Source organism: Rhopilema esculentum, chromosome 6 (assembly GCF_057945365.1).
Source record: "Rhopilema esculentum isolate cy_ngs chromosome 6, ASM5794536v1, whole genome shotgun sequence".
Taxonomy (NCBI): domain Eukaryota; kingdom Metazoa; phylum Cnidaria; class Scyphozoa; order Rhizostomeae; family Rhizostomatidae; genus Rhopilema; species Rhopilema esculentum.
The window spans coordinates 5,695,395-5,713,037 of record NC_142820.1 but is presented as its reverse complement, the minus strand read 5'-3'; the positions used below and the strand labels follow the sequence as shown (position 1 = coordinate 5,713,037).

Below are 17,643 nucleotides of genomic sequence, written 5' to 3'. Positions count from 1 at the left end.
AAGCCCCCTGGGATCATAAGACATAAAACATTCCAATTGCAAGAGTTCAAAGTCCAATGCTCTGTTTGTTCCTGTTGCTGCTTGCAGTGAGAGGAAGAGAAATCACATTTCCAATTTTAAGCTGTTCGATTGACTTGGATTTAGAAATACCGGGTAAAATGGCAAACAAATGCAAAAGTTTTATGTTGAAACAACACTTTCAAGGAAAGCCTAAAGAGGATGATTTTAAGATGCTAGAAGAACCAGTACCTACCAGTTTAGCTGATGGGGGTAAGTGGATATATGATATAGGCACTTTTCATCTCGAATTTTGTCATCATATTGCTGGGAACAGTAAGAGCTAGAATGCGAAGCATGTCAAATCATTAAGAGAAACAGCGTGATAATTTATTTCATACAAGTTTGAATATATTTGTAATTGAAATTGTTACAAGCTGTTGTTGAGAGTTATGCAACGAAAACTGTTTGCCCTCAAGGTGTGTTTGTTTGCGGCCAAAAAGGGGCGTTGTTCATATGGAATAATTGAATGAAACAGAGATAATTGCATGATGTATCTTTCAATGGGGCCTCAAAAAAAAATTTTTATTGGACTCTGTAGTTTCACAGTTACCAAATTTAAGAAACGCTAATTTTTTGTAACAAAATATTTATAAGGAACCAGTAAGTGGCAGTCAGAACAAATTATGAAACTTCTGCACTCGAAGTAAAAAAATTACAAAGTAATTCGACCATGTAAAAAGACGAGAACTCTTTTGTTTTGAAAATTTTGTAAATTTTGAATGAATTTGCTGGTCGACACAAAACTAAGACACAGGGAAACAAATTACTTCCCTTATCTAAACGAATCTTTTGACAGAAATGTCAAAGTACCAGGCCCACTGTTTCTGGCTGCAAGAATCTTACCTTTAAACAAATTTGTCTACAGTATAACCTTGCTATAAAATACTCGGTTATAATGTACTTTTGGTTATAACATACTGTTGTCTGTACTTAACATTAAGAAAGTACCCCGCTTGTAACATACTCGTTAATAATGTACTCTCGGCTATAGTGAACTTCTTCTGCGACCCACCTAAACAAATTCCCTTAGATATAACATACTTTGTGCATCTTCTTCGGCAAAAATCTACTGTGTTTCGTCTCTTGTGTTAAGGTGCCATGTGTCATAGATAAAAAAGATTGTTTGATAATGTTATATTGTTTCCTTGATTTATTCAAGTGCCCTCCTAGTTTTACAATTATTTTTCGAGTTTTTGGATTCGTCTAATGCCGACGAAACATTGAAGTTGTTGAGCAGAACTGTTGCTGAAGTCAACAAAATTTGGATATTCAGAAATGCTTTTCAGACTTCTTCCAACTGGGCCTATAACAATTTAGTTGAAAGTGTTGTATTCTAGATACATTGTTTACAACTTGGTTATAATCATTTTTTCCTTACCCTGGTTACAGTGTACTTTGGATATAACATACTTAATCTGCCGGTCCCCTAAAGTATGTTATAACCGGACTATACTGTATCATGAAAAATCAAATATAAGGCCAAGTATGCAGACAAAGGCACACCCAAGATGCAGACATGGTATTGATGAGGGCACATCAACAGCTTGCTTTATTCCAATTTAATCCATGAAAAAGTGATAGTTGTACCTGGGACATCTGGTGCACCTGGGACATCTGGCTGATGTTTGCACCCAAGATCTTGTCAAAAAGACCATATTCACAAACTGGTATAATACATGAAATTTTGAATTTAATGACATCAAAATTAGGAAGCTCTTAAGAACAATGGTGTTTTGATTTGCCAAAGCATTAAGAAACTTGAATGCTCAACAATAGCCTTTGTTCAGGGGAGTAGAGCTAGGGTGCTCAGAGGGGCAAATTTCTACTTTAGCTATTGTTTTTCGCAACATTTTGTGCAAGAGCCCTTCCTTGTTATTTTGATTGCACTACACCACTGCCTTTGTATTTTATAAAGAGTGTATGGATGCAAGGATCCATTATCTTACCAATATGGTAATGTTTGGCATTTGCACCCCAGATGATAAAATATGACAGTGTGATCACATCCTAGAAGGCATTCCAGATTTGGATTTGTCTTGAATTCTTTTATTCTCATGTGCAAAACACTTGGCTTTTTCAGCTCATACCAAAGACAGCTAATACCACTTCATACTAACTGGTTGAAATGAAAAGTATTTGTTTAAGTTTGGAGCAAGATTTGTAATTGAAAAGAAAAGACAAATTTCTTTATCTTAGCTTTTTCTCTCATTTGTTGATCCTCCTTATTAAAATTTTCAATGTATATATATACGATTTCCAAAATCCAACAGCCTCAGGCTGCTCCAGTTTTGTTCTTTTCAACAGTCTCATTTAATCCTCCTGAACAAAATGAATCCAAGTTTATCTGAGTTTAGTTGTCAAATTTTGATTAGTCTTCATTTTTCTTTAGCTAGGATTTATGCACCAATTTCTATCATTCCTGCTCTTATAAAAAGTAGAGATATTTATGTGCCTAGTGGGAGAGGGGGGTAGCTTAAATATTAACAAATTTTCAGATGTGACGATCTGATGGTAAAAGAAGGATTATTTCATATTTTTAAAGACTGATGGGGCATAGTTCACTAGGGAAACTGGAAACTTTGATACACATAGTTAATGAGTTAATGAGTGTAGCTAATCGAGGATGATTATCACAATTGATGTTGCTAAAACAAGGAACTAGCCGAATATGCGCAGAACCTGCACAGAATGACCAAGGAATGACCATTAAACTAGCAGAACGACCAAGGAATGAGTGTGGAACTAGGGAAACAACCACCGAATGAGGAGAAAACTAGCTAACGACCAGGGAATGAGCTTGGAACTAACAGATCGTATACTGGAGGAATTTTTATCCAAAGTTTTATCCTTGTCTTTAAGGCCTTGTTCTAGGGGCCTGCTTAGCTATAGGCCTATTATCATAAAGAAGACACAATATTACTTGGTTGCCAAAAGTCAAAAATTTTAAAAACTACTGACTGTGTCCCCGATATCCCAAACAATTGTCTTCACTCAATTAAAATCATTGGCCTTCACCGCGCTTCCTCGGGTGTTCATTTCTGAATGCTGCTAGTTCTGCTAGTTCCATTTGTTCCATTGTTATTCCCATTGCCCTCAAAAAGTTATTTATAGAGATCATTGGGTTGTTCCGTGGTCATTCCTTGGTCGTTCAGCTGGTTCCGGGGTCATTCCTTGGTCATTCACCTAGCTCCTTGCACGTTCTGCTAGTTCCTCATTTTAGCAACATCATTATCACAAATGCCTTATCACGCAATTTCATTTTTATTGCAGAATTCCTTGTTGAAATGATCTGTCTCAGTGTAGATCCATACATGAGGTAAGAAATTCAATTATGCAGCTGTAGCTACATAGACTTAGTCCTTTTAAATGGGGCTAGCAAAAGTAGATGTTCTAACAAGCTCAATTCATAATTTTTTACGCCATGAGAATGGAGATTCTTCAACAATGTCAACAATGTCATACTTCTTAGCTGCTTTTAAAGGAGGTTTTCTTTGAGTGTACAAAATTGATTTCCCTTTGAAGAATGTCTCTAGAATATAACAGACTGTTACTACATGTAGCTTTGTTACTAACAATGTTTTTTACTTTTTATGAGTTTTGTTTTATCATCATTAGACACACTCTTTTGTAACCCTGTTTTACATATTTGTTTGTTAATAGGCCATACAGTAGGAGAATGAAGGAAGGGGATCTTATGATTGGTACAGGTGTTGGCAAGTAAGTCATGACTCTACTTGACATTTTTTCATTATTCAATCACATTTGTTTGTATTGTCCTAATACTCTGTTTTTCATCAGCTCATTACTAATTTGCACCTCATTACTCATAGCAGGCAGTCAATTAAAAAACACAGCCAGTGAAGCTAAATTTTAGCTATTTGATTCCTAGTAAAGCAAAAAAGGAAAAAAAATTGTTATCATTTACAATGTTTGCTAATAAACTCACTGCAGTGTAGTCTACATGCTCGATGGATGCATTTGTTGTCAACGTGATGATTGTACTGCGTGTAGTTTGATACAAACAAAATGAGCCAACAATGACTTTTGGTTGAAAAATTGCTGGATTGACCATTTTTACTTATTCATTTTTCATATTGATATCAGCTTCTGCCATGCTAATTAGTGATCCTTAAAGCAAGAGTATTACTTGTCATAGAGTCATAATGTCAAAGCACAACGACTTCAAAGAAGGTTCACTTGTTACTGGTCCATTTGGATGGCGAACTCATGTTGTTAGTAAAGGCTCAGGTGTCCTGACCCTACCCGACTTTGGAGATCTTCCAGCCTCTTATGGTATTGGGGCACTAGGAATGCCAGGGTATGTCAGTTTGTTGTCAGTTGCTCACTATTATCATAATTGCAATTGCCAAACAATCTATAATCTTTTGTATTAAAATTACTGTTAACAGATCTGTCATCGTAAAGTGCTCAATGCTGTGTAGGCAGAGTTGTACACTTTTGGCGAATAGAGCAGGAAGATTCTAAGTTGCTACTCAGAGTTTCACACTTAATGCCATCACCAGGCAATACTAATCCATTTGGCATATTTTGTTTGCTTTGTATTCATCTTTTGTAATGTTTGGATACCCGCATCCAAACTGTAACGTTTGTAATAGCAATATATCTTGCATCCTGAAAAGCAATTTCAACGATCTTAGGGGTCTGTGTTCCAGTGTTCCCTAAGAGATATTCCCAATCATGTTTATAGAATAATGTTCCCAAAAAATCTCTTGAGACCTTGTCAAAATGTTCCCTTGATACCTGTTAATAATGACATGTGCCCATATTCCCTCCCTCTAAAAAACTGCAGGTTCCCCTGTTTCTCGTGATTACTGGGAGGGCCTCAGTGTTTGATAATACTTTCTGCTCTGTACAGAAAACCCAATTCCGGTGTAGGGAAATTATTCACATTTGTCCTGTTTTGTCCTGTCGTATTTGTTCCCTGCTACATTCAAATAATTCTTGACGTTGCTTAAATGACAATAGCGGAACCTAGGCAGCATGCCTGATTGTGTCTGTTTTTTGGTTGTTCTATGATATCCTTTTTCAATACATGCCTAGTAGATCCAGTACAGGTCTCTTTTTAGTTGACTTTTCTGTATTATCCACTTCCATAAAGATGACGAGGTGATATTTTCGGAAAACTTTAGTAGCTGGATTGCGTGGTATTTTGGAAAAGAGCTTTAAAAATAGCTTTGAATAATAGCTTTAGTATGACTCAAAATGTTTAGCTTTCGATGAGTCATTTTTTCCCGTTTTTAATACTGAAATTATCGAACTCATGTTTTCAAAACATTGCCCCACTTCAGCTTGTTTTCAAGTATCATTCTCTTGCCAGCATGACGGCATACTTTGGACTTCTTGATATTTGCGAGCCACGGCCTAACGAAACTGTCGTGGTTAATGCTGCTGCCGGCGCTGTTGGTTCGCTTGTTGGGCAAATTGCAAAAATCAAGGGCTGTCGCACCATCGGATTTGCCGGGACGGATAAGAAAGTCGAATACTTGAAAAGCATTGGTTTTGACGAGGCTTATAATTACAAAACTTTGACTTCGTTAGAGGAAACTCTGAAGGCAGCATGTCCTAAAGGAATTGATTGCTTCTTCGACAATGTAAGTATTGCTTATAAAGGTAGCTTGTACTTTTTCTTTGAGCATGAATTGGCAAGGTAACTTATTTACGAAAACCATTGTTGGAACTCGTTGGTTTATTCAAAAGAAACCATTTTCGAAGATTAGAATATGTCTCATGTTACTTAAGCATATTTATTTTACTTTTCACCATTTCACAATAAGATATGTCTCTCTCACATTTATTTGCAGAAGCGTCGTTGATTTCAGTATGGCTGTTACTCGTATTGATTATTTGATTGAGTCTTCATGACATTTTTTCTTATAATGAAGACACAAGTTTCACGGTAAATCTTGCATCAAGAGGTAATCTAGATTCCTCCTAAAAGAAAAGCAACTCTATAATGAAAACATGACAGAAGAGCAATTACGCTAAGATATTCACGTGCATCAACAATTCTTCCTCTTTCAATTCTAGTCTTTACCCTACCATTCAAATAACTTGGTCAGAAAAGTGAAATCTTTTTAGGCGAAGTTTACTTTTTATGTATCGCTTATTAACGTCAAGAGATTTTTAATGTGATAAGGAATCGTGCGGGTTTTTACGTTTTAGTGAGAGTTTTTTGCCTGAGGTCTTCATATAATTTAACAGAGAAGGTTACTACAATCAAAATTTCCGTTTAAGCTATATGGTTACACAGGGTCCCGAGCTACTGTTAACCGACCACAGAGAGATGTGCATTGGCATTGCCTTATGGATTGTGGTCGATGCGGACAACGAGTTGAAGCTCTACCCCTTAACCACAAGATCAGGGCACAGCTACATAATCTCAAAACTTGATGCAAACTGAAATCACCTTAAAGACTTTACGGTGCACTTCATAGAATTAGTAACTGGTATTTTATTTGTCTCTGGGCGAATTTCGTACTTTTCTCTTGTATATATGTTTTCATTAAAGAATATGAATTCTTCCATCTAAAACTTTGGAAATAATCAGTGGTTGCAGCGTAATTAATCGAGTTTAAGAAAAATGCATCTACAAAGGTTCTGTTTTCCTTGATCTCTACCTCAGAGAGACCAATGCGGTGCCAGCAAGTATTACGCAATTTGAAAACGAGCATCATATATCCGGAAACATAATAAACTCAAGTGCTTGGCATCTTTTTGCTTTCAGTTTTTGTGGACTACTCTGTCGGTATAAATCGACATAAATTCTTTTGCAATGGTATGCGGAATGTCCGAAGTTTATTTTAGCTCAATTGGTTGATTCAAAAGTAAATAGATTCTTGAATTATTTCAGGCTGGGAACTACCAGGTGTTACTGCTCAAGCTTATCCTGCAAGCTATCACAATTGGTGTTCTTAGCAGCTTCACAACATATAGATTTTGAATTTAAGTCCATTTTGTCAAGAAAAAAGATAAATAATGGAAAAATCGAGAGTGTTTATATTATTTATCTTGAAAGGAGAATTGGCATCTTATAGACGTGTTTGACAAAGAGCTTTCTTTTATCTTGGGAGCATTCCAAATTTAGGTAACCTAAGATGTGAGAGAGATTGGTGCTTTCTCACGAAAATATTGAAAAGCTGCGGTCATTACTCATCTCACATGCGCCAAGTCTATTGTGAAAATGCAAAACGTGAGGCTTTGCCTCCTGGCTCCATTTGCCAGTTGGTGCAGTTCTCATCGAATTTTCAACATAATTCTCTCTATGAGAGATTTTAATACTGCTTTCTCTGTGAGATTGGTTTGCTAAATCTGGATTGCCAACCGAAAATGAATACAAGGTTAAAGACACCCAAAGAATTCAATTATGAAATCGTACTCTGTAGTGAAATGCTTATCCATTATTATCAGGAACGCATAACGACTTCAATTGGTATGAATTTATGCCGCTTTGAATAAGTAGCTTTCTTTTGTATCTTTGATATTAATCTCAGCATTTCTGCTAGCTTTAACAGCTAGACCCTAATCTTGTCTACAACGGACAGGCAAAATGAAAGAAATGATGTACTGATTAGAATTTCAAATAAACAGTTTTTTGAGTTCATTTTAAAATTTCAAACTTTTCTGTCTGCCAAATCTAGGACTCCATTTTTCAACGATGATAATGGCTTTTGAGAGTGACACTGTCTGACTCTGAACTGATAGCGAAATAAAAACAAAATTGCGTTAAAAGAAAGAACCAAGTGCAAAGAAAAGTGTTCGCCCTAAAGAAAACCTGTTGATGTATTTTCAACCGGTTGATAAATATTCTCCACTCCTCCGTTGACAGGGATTTTTCAATACAACTGTGAACAAACCATTATCATGTTGTGAACTGTGAATAGTGTAACACACTTGAATGGGCTGAAAGCAGAGAAATGTGAGCCATCATAGCAGTTAGGCGAATTTACACGAATCCTTATATCATTTCTAGCAACAGTTTCCAAGTAAATTGCATGGAAACAAGCTCGACACAGAGAAGATGTAACTGTTACCAAGAAACAGTTTTCGAAGCACCTTGGGTTTTCTCTTTCGGTTTTCAAAAAGCTGTAGATTTGGTTTTAAAGTGCTGTTAGGTTTTATTAATTTCGAGGAACTGTTTTTTTTGTCAAGCGAAAATTTCTAATGTGCGGTTTACACTAATTAAGTGTTTTTCACTGTATTTTGAAGGTTTGTTAAGCGAACTTTCCAAAGAACATTGTCGAGATGGAAGTCAACTTGTTCGACAAATTTCTCCAAAAATCCTTATGATACCTATGAAAACTTGCCCTTTTGCACCGCTCTTATCTCGGAATCGATTGCAAAATATTGATCTTATGCGCTAAAGTTGTAAGGCGTTATTTCCGATGCTTCGTAATTTAGTTCCTTTGCTTTTTAGACCGAGCAAGGCCGAAACAAGATCTTCCTTGATTAGAGGAAGCTATTACGAGGAGAATAAGCGGTTGCTGTTGTATTTCTTGTACTTAACTAGCTTGCTAGCTTGGTTGTGTTCTGAGTATTATGATCTATTATTACCTCTCTTGCAGGTTGGTGGAACCTTCTTTGATACTGTAGTTGGGTTGTTAAACCATAGAGGCAGAGTTTCGTTGTGTGGTGCCATTTCACTATACAACATAGAGGGTGCGCCACCAAAGGGTAAAGTGATCATGCTTTTTATAGTTATTACCAGCAAACTGTTGGTTCAAATTCCAGCTGTATCTTTTGATCGATCGGCTGTGGAAGTTGAAAACTAATAGCAGTGTAGATCATGTAATGATTAAATTATAAAATGATTTGCTATGCTTCTGTTTTTATAGGTTTTTTGTCTTTAGACGTGGTCAGTTGTTTGAAAAGTGAAAAAACTTTTTATCAAAATCTAATATTCTCGAGCTCATCTTTAAAATTTTACAGCTTTTGGGATGAGCTTTTGCATAAGCTCTAGAATTTTGGCAGGTCAATGCCATGTGTTGTCTTATGTTATGAGATTAACTTGCCGTTTACCTTTATTGACCCAACATTTTAAATAATTTCATTTCTTGTAAATTGTAAATGAAAGAACTTGCAGTTCCTTACTTTAGCGAATAAAAGAGCTCAGATGTGTCTATATACACAATCTTTTCATGTCATTATTGCGTCGAAACAAAAAAATTTGTTGTTTTGGTCTATTTTTGTATTTCGCAATTTCGCTTAAATTTGAATTGCAATTAGGTTGACGCCTGTTCAGGTGTATGTTAATCATCTGCTCTTATTTGTTGACATTTATTGTGCTATTTACAGGCCCCTACGTTCATATGTCTGCCATCACGAAAGAGTTGAAAATTGAAGGTTTTATTGTTACAAGATTCACCACAAAATATCCCACAGCTTTCGCAGATATGAAACAATGGATTTCAGAGGTATATTTGCTATTTTTAAACATAAATTATTTTGCTTGCTTTTCCAAAATCAATTTAAACATGAGATAAATTAGTTAATTCTCTTCAGTTCCATGATATACTTTTCTGCATGCAAGATGCACTTTTGTTTGAAAATTATTCTGTGGTAAATTTGAATTTTGTAACTCCTGCCAAAAATTTTGCTCACTTTGGTCACTATTGCTTTGATTGTGAGAAGAAAATACCTTTTTTAAGGGCTAACCACTGGTTGTCAATTTTTGTTTACAGGAAAGGAAAATCCACTTCATTTATTCATAGGCAATTATGTCATTTATAGCGACTGTGAATTTGCAATGGGAAAATATACCCGTTAAATTATTCTTAACTAAGGTCTATCTTTCTCGTTGAATTGGATTGTTCTTTGTCCGTTGGCATTGTTTCGGTTCAATCTTTTTAATGCACTTGTATTTGGCAACTAGATTTTGAGAATATGATATGTGGCCTATCTAAAGAACGCCTTTAGCTAATCGTCACAGAAGGCTGTTCAAGGCAAGATTTACAGCAAGACTTCTAAATATTAGAAATTTGACAATATTTTTAGATGCAGTAGACCAAACTAAATTCTCGGATAGTGAGAAGATAACGGATCGCATAGAAGCATAAATAAAACAACATCAGATTATAAAAATCAAAACTCCTCTAAAGCAACCTTTTGTCATGAAACCTAAATTGTCAATTTATGCAAACTTCATGTCAAAATTATCCTTTCATTTTTATGGTTTTGATATGTAAAAAGTTAGAAAGCTGTCAGGACTTGAGTAACTTGCTTCAATAATTAAATGTTGTATTGCAGGGACAGATAAAAGTGACTGAGCATATTGTTAATGGATTTGAGAACATGCCAAAGGCTTTTATAGGACTCTTTGACGGTGAGAATATTGGCAAGGCTGTTGTGAATGTTTGATTTCGCAAGGTAATGATTTATGATCGGTTTGTGGGGGATATAAATGTAAGAATGAAATTATGTAAGAATATGTATTATTTTGTACTGTATTGATGGTTGAAAGCATTGTATTAAAAAAAATATAATTCTTTAGATATATCAAGATTCTAGAGACACAATTTATTCATTAAACGAATTTTTATTTCATCCAATCTTAACAATATTTGACGGCAAACTTGCTGATATCTCGCAAAGAAAAAACTGTATGTCCAGCATACGAGGAATGCATGCATTCTCATTTAACATGGAGCCTGAAGGATTTTTATCCGCTTATACAAACTGGTATATATTAAGAAACTGTTGAAGTTCTTCAAGCAGTCGTCATGGAAATACTCACTCTGGCGCAAATAAAACATGAACTTAACGGCCATCTCTGTTAAGTTCAGCCTCTTTTTCCCACATCATACTCGTTATCAATTCCATCATTATTTCTACAGGGTTTAGTGTCTTGTCATCTTCTATAATCTATGTTATTTTTTGGTAAGATTTCTGTGGGCAGTAAATTCTGAAGCATTCGCTCAAAGTTGCCTGAAAGTATTTGTACCACTATTGTCTACAAACCTATTAACCATTTTTTACGTTAATTGAGCACTTTCTTTTAGTTCTTAGCCTATAACAGCTCTGCTTTCTCCCTTATGAGAAATACCAGTTATCATATCTGAATTCCTACTCCGTTTCTTGCCAAGGCTGTTTGCGACTCAGCTTAGTTGCATTTTTGAAACAAAAAAAAGACATATCTATGTTGTCATAGTTCCTTTTCTTTGAGAATGGCCGCGCAGATCGATCGACGTCGATTGACAAAAGGATCGACAGAATAGTTTCCACTTGCCTGTTAGTCGCTTTCGATCGACATTGATCGGTAGGTAAACTGGAAATTGCATGTAACTGTTGTGTCAGAGTCCGGGGGGGGTGGGGGGTGGCCATGCCCTCCCACTTTTTGCGAAGCATGTAGTTAAAAATCTGTAATAAAAGGGGAAGAGGCCTTGCTTCCTACGTTTGCTAACCTTGGCCCCCTCCCCATTTTCAAATTCGTGGCGTGGGCCCTGTGTGTTCTTTAAAAAATTTTGTTTTGTGTCTATTAGATCCAAGGCTAATATTGTTAGTTTTCAAAATCGCCTCTTGTAATCACCTTGTATGTAGATATCTAAAAAGAAGTATATTGAAAGATTGAACTGTGCATGTGTTGGTAAAGAAAGTTTTTAATAATTTTGCTCTCCTAGTTGATGGAGAAAATAGCGTTTTTGATCAGAGAGTATTACCCAGGAAGAAAAGAGTGGAGCGAACATCGTTCATTGACTAAAAATAATCTATCTTGCTGTTTTTGTTTTGCTTCGTATTACAGCGATTCGTAAAGGAAACCAATAAATTAAATGTAAAAATCTTTCACAAAAAGCCAACGAATATGATATAAAAAGTAGAAAAATAGAAGTGGTACAACCGAATTGCGACACAAAGGTACCTTTGCCATGGTTAAGACTGGTATTGCTTAAAAAGCGCAGGCCTTCTCATTCAAAGTGTATATTTCCTGATTTTGCACCAAATTGATCAACAGTCAAGAAGGATTCCGTGGTATGTTATCTGCGCTTCTGCAAAATCGATCAAGGTCAATTAAACCTACCGCTTTCAATCTTAAATCTGAAAAATTCATATTCATCAAAACAGTAAATAATTTTAAATATTTTATATAAAATGTTTGATTTTGAATCTAAAACAAATAATCCCATATTGCTTATTGGTTTAAAAATTAGCTTATTGGTTCGAATATGAGAAAAATTACAGGCTTTATTGCAGGGGAAGACGGATTTGCTATAAATTTAATTTGGTTGACGGTTTGTACCCCCAGCCTGAGCCCCCTGGGTATATTTGATCAGTAGCTTAAATCAGTACTGTAGAACAGTTAAACCAACTTTTTTTGGGGGGGGGAGGGGAGTAATAAAAAGTCATGTTAAACTCACTCGCATAATTAAAGTTTCTTTTAACTTTTTTTGGAAATTATTGGGGTACCATGACCCCTTGGCTCTATGGCCCTATAAATACACAGTGACTTAGGAAAGGGGAGCAGGTACACAAGGAGGATATGCCCCATGTACTTGTGGAAGCTAACCTTTTAGCATGGTCTAATTTTCGGAGAAAGAAGTATGTGTAAAGAGAAAATATGTAAAAGTACTTTATAAAATATGATAATTGTTTTTTACTTATCAGTCACAATCAACACAACCAAAGATCTGCTTAAAATTGGGAAACATTGTTTGTCTTGACAATTTCCTCTTGACAATTTATTGCTGAAGATTTTACAAACATCAGCATAAGAAAGTGCATTTATCTCCATTCTGCTCCATGGGGTAATCTTTGCCATTGGGCTACACAGAATCTAGAGCACAATTGCCCAATTACAGGGGCACCCATCCTGCCTCTGTCAAAAGTGTCTGCTGTTACTGTATGTGCAATTTTTCCCAAATCCAGCATCGTCATGCACTGAGCATATGACTGAAAGCAAGACTTTCCACATATGCAGTATTTTGCAAAGTCTAAATATTTAACAAGTGTCACTGGAAGTGGTTCATTTGCATAATTCATCCTAGAATGGAAAAAAATTTAAATTTGAAAACTACAGAAAACAATTTGAAAAAAATAGTTTCTGAAGCAATTATTGGAAACCATTCCAGTATGATTCTCATAAATTTCATCTGTTTTTAGGTCCTTAAATAGAAATGCTTGCATTTAAAAAATACTGCCTATGAACGGATTGTAAAACAACATGTTTTTCTTACACATTGATAGGGTGATTACCATTTATTAACTAGGATCAAATGATTGGTTATTTTAAAAATAAAGTTCCTTTTGTATTGTTTCTTCTACAACATATAATGATAGTTCACTCAAATTAGCATCAGCAGCAAGAGGACCAAGCCTTTTTCTGTTAGGGACCAGGAAAACTGCATCAAGAATCAATAATTTACAGGCCAACGAAGTACAATAGAAACATGGTAGAAATAATTAGGTGTAACAATAATGGATCACATGTATTAAGGAGTGAAAACTTGTAAAGCTACCTGAAAATAAATACACACGCCTGCCACATCTACAATTCATTGTACCTAATTATCTCAAACTTTTTAAGATTTTTTTAAAGAGCAAGGAGAGAAGGCTATCAGTTTTTAAAGAAAGGCAAACAACAGATATTGGCAGATTTACCTGGAATTTTTTATCATTCGTGCAGCAAGTTCAAGCAATGTAGGCACATCTGCAAGTCTAGCCTTGGCAATGCTTTTGCTAAGATCTGCTTTCAACTGATTTCCAGATATATCTAATGAGTGCAGGGTTAAACTGGAAACTTCATAAGGCAATACCCTCAAATAGTTGTTTGAAATATTCAGGTACCTCAAAGATGTAAGCATGCCAACAGTGCCAGGTATCATACATATCATATTGTTGTCAATTTTCAAATTTACTAGATGCTTTAGCAATCCAATTTCAGTGGGAATTTTCTTGATATTGTTAGAACTAACATCTAATAATTTCAAATTTAGTCTAATTTCTGAAGTAAAAAGCATATTTGGTATTGATGTAAAGCTGTTTCCTGCCAGGTAAAGTTCTTTCATATTGACCAGACATCCAAAATCTTCTGGTAGTTCATTTAACCAATTATTTCTCAAGTCAAGTACTGACAAATTTTTTAGCTTTAGAAACTTGGTGTCAAATTTTATCAAGCCACAATCTCCCATAATCAGCTTACTAAGTGCAGGAGGTAATTCTTTCTTTGAAGTATAGTCTTCTTTGGATGTTATTTTTAGTTCTGTTTTTGTGTCATCTAGCAAACCTTTTATTGAATCAGGCTTATTGAAATCAAAATCTGATGTTTCTTCCCCTTTGCAACATAGTCGCATTGCAAGAACTAGCTTTTTCAGGTCACTTGAAATGGCCTACAAACAAGAAACACAAATTTATAGCTTTTTCAGCCAATAGACCTGAAAGAAAATATTATCAAAGAGAGAAATTTGGGCTTAATCTGGAAGCTGTATAGAAGAAAGCACTAAATTCTGACAACACTCTGTACCCTGCCATCTTCTGTTTTCCCATAAGACCAAACAGAAATATTTTAGGACTAAAGCATTTCTGCAAGACAATTAATCAAAACAAATTTACAAGGACAGCTGTCTATAAGATAACAACAATATAACAAATGTGCCAATTAGTCTAGGACTTCTTGATTTAAAATCTATTTTGATTTATATAGATAAATTTCAAAATTGAAGTAATGAAAAGTAAGGGTATGTCTATTCAATATATGGGGGCAAAAATGTGGAATGATTTACCAGTAGAAATAAGAAATTCTCCTTCAAAATATTCTTTTAAAAAAAATCTTAAAACATTTTTACAAAACAACATAGTAATCAATGATGGTTTTTTAACTTAGTCTATACATAGATGATACTTTTCTGTGGAAGACTCAAATCAACTCACAAATGATTCTCTTTTTACTTTTAGAACTAAAAATTAAACAGAACGCATCTAATTTACTAGGGGGTGCTTTCTCCTCGATTAGTTCATAAACTACTGAGAAAGTTTCCTCCTTTAAGAAATTCCCTGTGTACAATACTAGCTTGTTTCTCCTCTACCCTGTATTTGTTCTGTTATGTTTATATTAATTAACTTCCTTTTATATTGTTTATACTTTTAAGCTTAGGTCATTCCTAATTTGCAACAAGTGTATGTATCCAGAGGAATTTAATATAAAACTGAACTGAACTGACGGGTGATTGTATTTCATTTTCTAAATTTCATTAAAATAATGCAAGACTAAGAGCTAATAACATGACACCAAATTCATAATTTGTTCAATGTAAAGCTAGGAAATCAGCATCTCTTTTTGTGGCCAGTCGATTAGATTGTTAGAATAAGCTATGTTACCTTTGAAACAGCAACGTCATGATGTGGTTCTTTAAAGCTAATTGTCATCTTTCCACTGTCAATGAACTTCGAAAAAACTTTCTGTACGTTATTTTTCAGCTATGAAAAGGAAAGTATTGCAATCATAATATATATAAATTCGACGTAAATAAGGTATGTATATGTTTTCAATAGGCCTACACTCATAGTGATTTCGTGGGTTTTTTGTGAGAGCTTGTATACAAGTTTCAGGCATTGTGTCCTATGTAGCAAATGATTTAAGGCTGTTTTGTCTATCAGTTGGTATTCGATCAACTTTGGAAGATCAACAAGAAAGAAATTTCGAGAAAAAAATTTCGGTTTCTAACCCTGTATTTGAATCCTGTTTTATGCTTGTTGTTGTATATAACAAAGTTAGCAGCTCTTGTCTTGTCTTTGTATATGGCTATTGCACCACGGCCAGGCTTGCTGTTGGCAACCTGTGACTGTGATAGGCGTGTTTTCACTTCTAATTCGCATTTGATCAGCATCTTGAAGCCGGTCGGACAACATCAATTCGCGCCCTTTTCACCCTCCTTCAAAATACTTTGGGTAGCCTCGAAATCATCGCGAGGGTAAGTAGAGTTGGTCAGTTCCTGAACTGAACTTAACAATAAAACAATTTTCCCAATGATTCACAGCATTACTCAAATTAAGTTTCTACAGATTAAGCCTGTCAAGTAAAACGGTCATCTTCTGAGCAGTCTATAACCGCTAGCTGGGTAAAAGATCTGCAGCAACGAAAGAGTAGAGACTAAGAGCTCAGGTCTTCACTAGCAGCTGCCCCCACCCAACCACTACCATCTAACAAAACTCAGGCAATTAACATCGTAAATCATTACCCCTATAGTAGTCAGAGGTTGACCTCTGACCAAGATTCTTGGTCCAAGAAAAAGGCAAATTTACTCTGTTTAGTGTATCTTTTAGGACAGGGGTAGCGACAAAGTGCTTTTTGCTTTCTAGCATGAGAAACAAATGATTTTATTCGGCGCTATAAATGATATCATGACAATTATTCTTTGAATAAAGGTATTACAGATGCCTTATAGCTGTATACTTTTTGCCGTTGGCGAATAGAGACTGAAATTTTAGAGAAACTAGGGTCTCTATGCGGAAAACCTTTAAATTTCACTCCATTTATATTTGTAGAAGACGTAGTTTAACACTTTTTTCGCACATATTAGTCACTGAACTGAATCGATTGATTTATCTTTTTTATGATCAAAACTACGGGACATATAGGGGGTTCCGAGATTGGTGAGGTTGTTGTGCCCCTCCTTTTTTAGGAAGCCCTCAATAAATTATCAAAATATTATCATCAAGAACGTAATTTCATGAAATTATAATAGGAAGAAGAGAGGGCTGCAGCTTTTGCGAACAGTCGGTATATGATCGTTTGACTCTATATCTTCGCAGCATTTGGAACCTCAAGTTTAAAAAGCTTCTTAATGTTTTCTCTTGATTATGTTTCATTGCTAAACCATGCTCTATTTCTTGTGCTTAAAAGTTTATTCAAAAACTTTTTTATGACAGAATGAGACATAATTACGACGAAAAGGCTATGAATGTTGCCTAGGATAATCCTTATTCCTAGATGAATATTTCCGACGTATTTTCTAGGGATGTAATAACATTCTAGGGATGACCAATTTTCAAATTTCCCCTCAACCAACCCTCACAAAACTCTCATCAATAGTGATAACTCTGATAATAATTGCTGTGCAGGGCGAAACCAAAACAGTACTTAATATGCAGGTGAGTTTTGATAACAAATTCATACGATTTAAACTTCCATTGCAATTGGTAAATTTCCATTGCTACGCCCCCTCCAACTTACAGGTCCTTCGGCACACCACTGGGACCATGTCATAGCCATAAAAACTATGATCACGGCATGTCCTTAAACCTCCTAATGGCTTTTGATATTATTACTGTAAAAGCTCTATTAAGCCCCCCTCTCTATTAAGTCCCTCCTTATCAAGCAAAAACATTAAACAAGCCCCACTCACTATTAAGCCCCCCCCCCCTCTTTAGCCTTTGATGTCAATAGCTCAATAGAGCTTTTACGTTAATCACGGTATTCTTTTAGAGAAGCTTTCTCTCTTTGGTTTTAGAAGTTTGATTCTGGATGGTTTTCTAGTTGCCATGGTGGACTTTTCAAAACCCTCTCGCACACAGCAAGATGTCAGAAAATGTCAGACAATAAACAAAGGGGGGTATCACAGGAATCCTGTGCTTAGT

At 35.4% G+C, this 17,643-nt stretch overlaps 2 protein-coding genes across 2 annotated transcripts; one reads left to right on the top strand and one right to left on the bottom strand.

Annotated features, from left to right (window-relative positions):
• Positions 1 to 46: 46 nt before the first annotated feature.
• LOC135686665 (prostaglandin reductase 1) lies at positions 47 to 10,605 on the top strand. The gene is made up of 8 exons (XM_065202944.2): positions 47 to 270; positions 3,331 to 3,376; positions 3,721 to 3,777; positions 4,217 to 4,378; positions 5,399 to 5,672; positions 8,643 to 8,751; positions 9,373 to 9,491; positions 10,324 to 10,605. Exons 1-8 carry the CDS (start codon positions 57 to 59, stop codon positions 10,432 to 10,434), a joined length of 1,092 nt encoding a protein of 363 aa, XP_065059016.1. The 5' UTR covers positions 47 to 56; the 3' UTR covers positions 10,435 to 10,605.
• A 1,142-nt stretch (positions 10,606 to 11,747) lies between these two features.
• Positions 11,748 to 16,177, bottom strand: LOC135686662 (leucine-rich repeat protein 1). The gene is made up of 4 exons (XM_065202941.2): positions 15,732 to 16,177; positions 15,385 to 15,483; positions 13,669 to 14,396; positions 11,748 to 13,051 (listed from the first exon to the last, which is right to left on the bottom strand). The coding sequence occupies exons 1-4, from the start codon at positions 15,891 to 15,893 to the stop codon at positions 12,793 to 12,795; spliced, it is 1,248 nt and encodes a 415-aa protein (XP_065059013.2). The 5' UTR covers positions 15,894 to 16,177; the 3' UTR covers positions 11,748 to 12,792.
• Positions 16,178 to 17,643: the final 1,466 nt, after the last annotated feature.

Coding starts and splice junctions, on each gene's coding strand:
- LOC135686662 (XM_065202941.2), bottom strand. CDS start 15,893: ATGCTGATCAAATGCGAATTAGAAGTGAAAACACGCCTATCACAGTCA. Junction 14,397..15,384: donor ATGACGTTGCTGTTTCAAAG/GTAACATAGCTT, acceptor TCTTGTTTGTAG/GCCATTTCAAGTGACCTGAA. Junction 13,052..13,668: donor CGAATGATAAAAAATTCCAG/GTAAATCTGCCA, acceptor TTTCCATTCTAG/GATGAATTATGCAAATGAAC.
- LOC135686665 (XM_065202944.2), top strand. CDS start 57: ATGCTCTGTTTGTTCCTGTTGCTGCTTGCAGTGAGAGGAAGAGAAATC. Junction 271..3,330: donor TACCAGTTTAGCTGATGGGG/GTAAGTGGATAT, acceptor TTTTTATTGCAG/AATTCCTTGTTGAAATGATC. Junction 9,492..10,323: donor TGAAACAATGGATTTCAGAG/GTATATTTGCTA, acceptor GTTGTATTGCAG/GGACAGATAAAAGTGACTGA.